The sequence below is a fragment of the Nannobrachium achirus genome (genome assembly GCF_963921795.1).
Source record: "Nannobrachium achirus genome assembly, chromosome: 18".
In the NCBI taxonomy this organism is placed as follows: Eukaryota; Metazoa; Chordata; class Actinopteri; order Myctophiformes; family Myctophidae; genus Nannobrachium; species Nannobrachium achirus.
In genome coordinates, this window is record NC_137825.1 from 31,367,323 (window position 1) to 31,376,494 (window position 9,172).

At 42.6% G+C, this 9,172-nt stretch overlaps 1 protein-coding gene across 1 annotated transcript in view; it reads left to right on the forward strand.

The window, feature by feature from the left end:
* Positions 1-1,771: 1,771 nt before the first annotated feature.
* The window catches only part of stxbp4 (syntaxin binding protein 4), a gene marked incomplete at both ends in the record, with an annotated part of 71,572 nt that continues 64,171 nt past the window's right edge, over positions 1,772-9,172 (forward strand). Inside the window, 8 exons of the mRNA XM_080747346.1 lie at positions 1,772-1,838; positions 2,050-2,145; positions 2,715-2,784; positions 3,396-3,470; positions 6,406-6,488; positions 7,023-7,179; positions 8,336-8,468; positions 8,994-9,100. Of these exons, the coding sequence (XP_080603472.1) occupies positions 1,772-1,838; positions 2,050-2,145; positions 2,715-2,784; positions 3,396-3,470; positions 6,406-6,488; positions 7,023-7,179; positions 8,336-8,468; positions 8,994-9,100 (788 nt within the window). The remainder of the gene's footprint in view (positions 1,839-2,049; positions 2,146-2,714; positions 2,785-3,395; positions 3,471-6,405; positions 6,489-7,022; positions 7,180-8,335; positions 8,469-8,993; positions 9,101-9,172) is intronic.

Here is a 9,172-nt window from a genome sequence, read left to right on the forward strand (position 1 = left end):
TACTATTTGTATCTGGGGATTGGGGACCCAACTACACTGTAAAATCCTTAGTGAACTGTATATTTAACTCTGAGAGTGGACACACATTATTATTATTTGTGTACACTCTGTGAGTTTACAGGCAGAGTCCACTTGGTTCCTCAACTGCAGCTGTGGACCCCTCTGAAGTCTGAACCGTCTGAACCCCCTCAAGGACCCCTGCAGGACCCCTATTGGTGACGTATTGTGAATGAATGAATTCAGCAAGTAATCCAAGTATCACATGTAACAAAATAAAAAAGTAAACAATAAAACAAATGAAAATCTGTCTTGAGAGATTATGTGTGGTGTGACTGTGTCTTAACAGCTCATGCAGCAGAATGGAAGGGTGTCAGTGACGTGACTATCTGCACGGATTAACAAAGAAAGGTAGCCTGTGTTTTTCTCTGACTGTCTAGTCGGATTTCCATCTCTATGTTTGTCTTTCCCACACGCACGCACACACGCACGCACCCACACACACCTGGTTTAAACTGCTGCTGCTGTCTCATCTTATCTCATCTCATGTTGTCTCCCTCCAAACAACTCACTCTTGTTCTGTGTGTGTGTGTGTGTGTGTGTGTGTGTGTGTGTGTGTGTGTGTGTGTGTGTGTGTGTGTGTGTGTGTGTGTGTGTGTGTGTGTGTGTGTGTGGTCTCTGCCAGTGAGATGCCATCATTCCTACGTTGGGACACAGAGGGGTTGGATGGGCTGCTGTGTTACTGTACTGGTAAGTAGAATCTGTCTCTTTTCCTGTGGTCTGAATTTTGTCATCATTGTTTGTTTTTGTATCCTCATGTCATGGCTGGATGCTGAGATTGAGAACTTTACTACTTGCCGTTAGCTTGTTTCCTTGCTGGTCCTGTTGCTGGACCTCTGCTCAGTTTAGGGTTGCAACTATTGATTATCTTAGCCACTATTGTATTGATTACTTTTTTATTAACACAGTAGTGTAAATTTAATGTACTTTTAAATTTTAAATGTAATTTTATTATAGTGCCAAGTTGTCTCAAGAAGACACTTTATACAGCAGAGCAAAGGACTCCGGCATTGTCCCACCCTAAGCATGTGTTGTGTGTGCAACACATGCAGTGAGACAGACAGACAGCATGTCTGTCTGACAGACAGACAGACATGCTCAAAATCCTGCTATGATTTGATTGCTTTTGTTTGAGAGAAAAAGGAAGAGACAGAGGGAAGAGAGGGGAGAGACTGGTGAGGGGAGGAAGTAAAGGAACAAATGAAAGGGAAGGAACAAAGGAAGGAAGCAAAGGAAAACAGAAGTGAAGGAAGGAAAGGAAGAAAGGACTGGAGGCCCTAGTAATTTTCAAGTAGCCTTGTTGTATATCGTTGAATAATTTAATTACCTCTCCATCAAGCTGAAGGCAAAGGGAGGAAGCTTTGTATATTTAAGTTGTCATATCTGCTGCTGCTTATTTATGTGGTGTTGTGCTACCAGGTGAACCACAGGTGGGGGGTCCATTTGTGACCCCCTCAAGTATCCCACTTTGAGAACTGTTATAATGCATAGGCCTATATGCCCCATGTATGTCAACTGAAGCAGGAGGTCTCTCCACTATAAATATAATATGTGTGTGAATATAGTTTGCATTTGTGTGTAATAATCTCAGATCCAAAGCAAATGGATGGACATTCATAGAGCATTCTGCTGATCTAACGAGCTCTACTTTCCCTCATCTGAGTGCAACGGGTGCTGTATTGACTGTGTGTTATTTGCTGGTCCCAGGACCACCATGGCCCCTCATGGGATCTACAGGGCCGTTCAGAGACTGGAGTTGCGTGATTGTAAGACCGGACTAGGTAAGAATACACTTGCTACAGTAACGTTTAGCTTACTACTACTACTATTACTATTATTAATACTACTACTGCTGCTGCTGCTGCTGCTGCTGCTGCTACTATTACAGCTACTGCTACAATTTTAAATTTTACAATTGTAAATTTGTAAATAAAGATGCTACTGTAGATTCCATGCAGGGTGTTTTCATAATGATCTTGCTGCTGTCCTCAGGTGTGAAGATAATTGGAGGATACCGAGGTTCAACCAGAGATGAGTTTGGCATTTATATCAAGAGGGTGATACCTGGTGGACTGGCTGACCTGGACGGTAGAACTACTGTCTGTCTCTCTGTCTGTGGCCTGATTTATACTTGTTTTGATGACGCGTTGTGGGCTTGGAGATCTGTTGTTTTCACAGACTGACACGTTGTCGTTGTATGATGGAGTATGTCAGTCTCCAGGAAGAAATACAAAGGGAATACATAATTGCTCATAACAACCACACCAGGGGGTCTAATGAAGTACTGTCAACCTCATAGACACATGAAAAGCAGAAAAACTATGGCACCACCTCTTTAATACATTATGGTAGAGTATGTTAATACACTACATACAGTTAGAGTACATCTGCACATTCTGCAGTGGTTGGAGGTGGTCTCCTGCCTCTGTCTCGGTCTCTGGTAGGACACCTACCGGTACATGTTGACAAGTAGTACTGCCTGATGCTCATTAGCACAATATCTCGCCTTGCCAAGTAGGGTTTGGTCTCAAGCACGAGATGCTGAATTTCAGTTCTAAGCATACAGTACCCCTCCCTGTCTTTCATACTGTATGTCTGTTTGTTTTTTCATTCACCTCTCTCTCTCTCTCTCTTGCTCGCTCGCTCTCTCGCTCTAGGTAGGCTTAAGTCCGGTGACCTGCTTTTGGACGTCAATGACATCAGCTTGGTCGGTGTCACCAATGACAGGTGAGGAGTAGGGGTGCAACAGTTCAACAATCAAAGTAATCGATTATAAAAATAATAATCAATTATTATTATTTTGGGCTTCTTATAATTGGCAAAAAGTTTCAAACATTTTCCACATTAAAAAAATTGTGAAATCTACAAGCTCACAAGTTGGTGAGCCTATAGATGGTGATGGCAAGTTCGGGACTGTCCATCAGTCTAACTGAGAGCCCATTATTCCCGACGTCGTATTAGTACAACAATTGCATCTACATGATCACAACGCCTCACGTTGCGAGGCGTTGTGAGCATAGAACCGTGTTATACAAAATTCCTCGTAGTGCTCGTCAGGATGGGGGTCCCCAGTTAAAATATGATTATTTCGGGGGCCACGGCCTGAAAAGGTTGAGAACCACTGGCATAAACTACCTGTCTATGGGCATTGCGCATAGGAGTAAGCGACCTGTTATTGAGCTGAATTATTGTTATATAGTCCTGGAAATTGGGTTAAATATTCTGGAAACGTTTTGGAAAAGTTTTGGAAATTAATTGGTAAAAATGTGCAGGAACCCTGTTTATGTGAGGCCGTCAGACCAACGGTAATTTGGATTATGTATTCTGTTTCCTGATAGGGCAGTGGAGATCTTACGGACAGCATCCTTCTCCAATCACATGTCTCTGTTAATCGCCAGGGACGATGAATCCAGGTAATGATCCGACTTCTGATTTATTCAACTATGCATGCTTCCCATTAAACATGAATTATTAAGCTCATGTACTGTGCACAGTTTGTTCTTACTGCACAGTACACAAATACATTGGAAATGCAGAGCATTTGAAGTTTCAGTATGAAAGACCTTGCGACCAGGTGCGCAGTGTTATTGTCAGCAACCTGCTGAAGGCGCACTCATGACACATGTTTTCTTGTCTGTGTCCATGCAATCATTAACTGCTTTCAACCTGATTGTCCCCATTTTGGGCATGTCATTATGGACCATTGTCGAAAATGTAAATGTGTATTTATTTAGGAAAACAGAGAAAGTCGCAGATCTACAAGTTCACAACGTTTCACATTACGACGTAGTGTGAGCATCGTAGGGCTATATAACTAGGGCGACATGCGCCAATTCTTGGCCATCTGGCCAGTTACCCATATATGGAGATCCATGTACTGTATATGGTACATCCCTTTTATGACCATACATGGAGATCACTGTCTGAACCAGCCACACAGATATGGCATTCCCACATGAAGTTAGATATGGGCTTAATATTGATGACATCAGGGATCTCCATGTATGGGCATAAAAGGGATTCTGTTAGAGTGGTTCCCATGACATTACAACATACAGTCCCTTTTATGCCCATACATGGAGATCCCTATCTGAACCAGCCACACAGATATGGGCCATGTCTTGGCATCAAGGATCTTCATATATGGGCATAAATGGGATTCTGATGAATACCCATATGGACTTTTACATAGATGATGTCACCTGTGATATCACCTGTGATGTCACAGTGATGTGTCAAGGGAACGACAGTGTCAGGCGTGACCTTCAGAGATACACGGATACGTGGACAAGATGTGCCAGATGTGTCATCACAGTGACATCAGAGCATGATGTCAGAGCAGCAAACCCATAGACCGTAAAAATGTGTACACACAAACAGACACACACACACGGAGACAAGCTGTGACATTTCTCATGGTAAACATTTCTCATGGTCACCTTTTTGCTAGAAATGACGTCTCTGGTGACAGTAAAGAACAGAATAGGTGAGATTATTTTGGTGCTTACATAACAGGTATCAACAAGAACGGTTGCAGATTGGCTCCCTTATCACCACAAAAGTTGGCATAGCAACCACACAGATAACTGTGTTTCGGGGCGACTCTTGCTGAATCCATTTGGAGTCTTTTCATCACTGTGGTGGAAGTACAGCAGTGCTAGAAAAAAGTACTCAATTTCTTTACTTAAAGTCAAAAGTCAATACTGCAATGTAGAAGTACTCCGAACTCCAGAAAGTCAAAATGTACTTGAGTAAAAGTACAAATGTATTGTTTTCAAAATGTACATAAAGTAACAAAAGTAGAAAGTACTCATCATGCAGAAGGTCCCATTGACCATATTCACAGTTTGAAATTTGCATTGAAAACTGTACCTATATATAGGGTGGCAACTAGGGTGGCAATTCATTGTCTTAATGTTGGTTTTGTAATAATTAAAATCTACAAAGTAGAATAAAAGTAATGATCTATAGTAATAGTAATAGTCTATCAGCTATTTTCACATTTAAAATATACTAAGTATAGCTCTCTAGATCGACAAAGTGACTTAACTAAAATGGTCAAATAGGCCTAATAATTGAGCATAAAGTACAGCATTTAAGCAATAAAAAAAAAAAAGACACACCTGTGCGAAGTGAGTGGTATCAAACATGACACATGTGCATATCTCCTTGTATTGGCCGTTCCGTGACATCAACTGCACTGTAGCGACAGCGACTGGTTAGTGGTTAGTGGTGGTGGTTGTTGTGAGGCCATCACTGACAACAGTCAAAATACTTTGACTGTTTTCAGCCCTGTTATGACGAGCAGGCGTGTCGCACCAAGTTCTGGGCCCTGGGCACTTTAACTATTGAAAAATAGCAGATCTTCAAGCTCGCAGCGTGGCACTCGGTGCACGCAACCCAACAAAAATGCTGATCCCAGGGCTCGGCCGGTGTGTCCCCTCAGCTGACGCCGAAAAAACAAACAGTGTCTTGTCGGATAGCGGTCAGGACGTCACATGACGTGGCATCTGCTGTACCCTGTGCTTTTCCCCCGTCAGGCACCGTCCGCAGGTTCCACTAATGCACTGTGACACAATAGGGCCACCAGCCGATAGCTGTCCAGTGTCCATAGGGACCTGAGTGAGAGGCTTTATTAGCTGACCAGGTGACCAGAACTTTTCAAAAACAGCCCTTACCTTTGGCTGTTTTGTTGCTGGGCCACGTCGTGTTTGTTTGACACAGGAGCATACCGTAGATGGCCGTGAAGGAATCTGTGGAAGTGATTCTGGGTTGAACCTTCAGAAAGAAATAGCTGACCTACAAGCTATCATGATTCATCATGACGCATCCCAACATGCAAGCTAATAGATCGGCTTTTTCAGTGAAGAGATTTGGTGTAGTCAGAAGTACCAGAGGACCTAGTACAGAACACTGGTGGACCCCCGTCAAATAAGTGTATAGGGGTTAATGTACCGTAGGCTTGCTTGTACTGTACCTGTGCAGTCACCTTCTCTCTCATTTGTTTCTTCTCTGTCTAAGCCTTATACCGTATGCCTTAATACATTATAATTAAAACATACAAATAAAAACACCTACCGGTATATATTTTAGTTATTTTAGAAATAGTTCACCTTTCACTCAATAGGGGCCACTCCCGTTGCACATACTGTACATCCATAAAATTGTGTCTATAATGATAACAGTATGCCCAGAATAGCGTCATGACGTGGTTAATAGGCTACTGTGAACCTAATCTTGTGTGTGTGTGTGTGTGTGTGTGTGTGTGTGTGTGTGTGTGTGTGTGTGTGTGTGTGTGTGTGTGTGTGTGTGTGTGTGTGTGTGTGTGTGTGTCCGTGTGTCCGTCAGGAAGGAGTTTTCAGAGTTGATGGAGAAATATGGGGTTAACTTCACACACTCAGGCCGGGTCTCTCCTACACAGATCTCCACAGGTGAGATCATCACATTCTCTCTGTTTCCTCTGTACCAGGGGCCACCTAGGGGGTCCGGGGCCCCTAGCCCCTATAGCGACCGGCTATTTTTGACTATTTATGGACGTTTTTAACAAAGACTTAAATTAGGACACTATAATAACTGTAATAACCTTGGCTAAGGGACCACTACTATTATATAACCTTGTGATTGCCTTCCATGCAACTTGATAAGAGGGTTTCAAAGCTACTGTAATTTGAGATCAGCTTGTAAGCATTACACATGTTTTTTCATTTTTTTGTCTAAGTGACTATGGGTTGCTTCCAGTGCAGAAACTCTTGCCCTATGAACCGGGCTTACTTATCAGTTTTTTGTACATTAAAAGCAAAAATAAAAACAAGCAAATGTGGAAATTGTGTGTTTGTAGATACATTGTGGTATTTCTTCCACCACTGGTCTCTCTCTCTCTCTCTCTCTCTCTCTTTCTCTTTCTCTCTCTCTCTCTCTCTCTCTCTCTCTCTTTCTCTCTCTCTCCCTCTCTTTTCATACTATAGGTAAGCTGGCGGAGGCCACCTCCTCTCCATGCTCCTCGCAGTCAGACAGCCCCCAGCTCCTCCTCAGCCACAAGGGTGCAGTGACAGCTCCCACGCATTTGCCCCCGTACACCCCCAACCCCACCCGGCACACCGCCCGCGCCACGCACGCTTTCAGGTAAGTAGAACCGGACCAGTGGTCACTGGTTGTGGGAAAAATAGTAAAATCCTATTCCCCTTTTCCAGAATTTATTTATCTCTTCCTCAGACCTCGAGGTTCATCACTGGTTCCCTGTCCTGCTACTCAGGAGAATCCCTGGTTCTCAAAACTTCCCTGGTTCCCAAACATTTTAGGTCAAGACCCGGACCCATTATATTTTTTTGATTGCAGGTAAATATTTTTTTCTTTTCTTAAAAAAATAATAAAAATAAAATAAAAAAGGAGCTTGTAGATTTGGAGAAAATACCAAATCTACAAGCCCCTTTTTTATTTTATTTTATTTAATTTTTTAAGAAAAGAAAAAAATATTTACCTGCAATCAAAAAAATATAATGGGTCCGCGACCCAATAGTGTCCTGACACACACTGTGTTGGGAAACACTGCCCCATGTACTGCTTGTCCGTCCGTCCGTCCGTCCGTCCGTCCGTCCGTCCGTCCGTCCTTCCTTCCCTTTGAATGTGATATCTCAGGAACACCTTGAGGGAACAAACGTCCACTTGGACTCGGGGAGGAACTGATTAGAAGTAGGTGGTCACAGGTCAAAGGTCAAGGTCGCTGCGACCTCATGAAACGCCTTCATTAAATTCCTTAAAAGTCTTCATTCACTAGATCAGGGTTTCTCAAATGCGAGTCCAGGGGTGCCTCAGAATACTTGGATAATATTTGGAATTTATCAATATCACTTCAGTTTAACAAGTTATAACCGACCTGAGCTTTTCAGCCTACAGCACACCAAGTCCCTTCACCAATAACAAATAGCAAATCTACAAGCTCACTGTCACAAGCGCTTCCCAACGTGACGCGTTGTGAGCTTGTAGATGGATAGTTGAGAGAGTGTAGAAGTTATTTCCGATCTGTCTTAATGGAAACAGATATTCTCTCAAGCTTTCCTTGTGACATACTGTATCTTAGGGGGAAAGATTTACATATTTGACACCAATGTAAGATACTGTAAAGTAACAATGTAATTGGGTACTATGGATCAAAAAGTTAGGAGTTTGTACAGACACGGATACAACTGGAGGTTGGCAGAGGCATTATTTAGAACCATGTGCAATATTTCTAGATTTGTTTCTTATTTTGTTTCTTATTGTTTCTTATTTTCTTGTCCAGTGACGGAGTCATTCAGCTGATCTGCGTCTCCAAGGGAACAGGCTTGGGGCTCCTCCTCAAGGGCGGAGCCAATCGCTCTGAAGGACCAATGGTGTTCATTCAGGAAATAGTCCCCGGAGGTGACTGTCACAAGGTGAATTGCTTCACTCTCTAGCGTAATAATAGTTGCCAGACCCATGAAATGGGTAGGCCTACATAAGCAAATGTCGGTCTGTCCGGGTTTTCTATATAAAGGGTATATATGATGATGACATGATGATGACATGCCTACAAAAGGCATGATGTCATAAATGATGATGACAGACAAGGGGTCTGGCACAACCAGGTTGACCTGGTCTAGTAATATATTACATGTCTTCAACATGTGGTCCAATAGAGTTACAATAAGGGGGCTGACAATTTTTTGTTTGATAGGACTTCATTATATTAATTTATTCCTTAATTATTTTATATTAAAGCTGCACTCTGCAACTTTCATGTATTACCCCCGGTGCCTGTACAAGTGTTGACATTTTTTACCACTGAGCTATTGCCTGTTTGCTCAGGGGAGAAATAGAATTTTCTTCTGAGAGTACACAAGTAAATGTATTATATTATGGTTACAAAAATTAGAGGTCATATTTAGGGGTTGTTTTATGTTTTATGGCCTATGGTTCAGGATGGCAGGCTGCAGGCTGGGGACCAGCTAGTGTCCATCAACAAGGAGTCTCTGATTGGACAGACGTATGAGGAGGCCTGCAGCGTCCTGACACGCACCACACTCAGGTAGGATGATCAATCAATCAATCAATCAATCAGACAGACAGACAGACAGACAGACAGACAGACAGACAGACA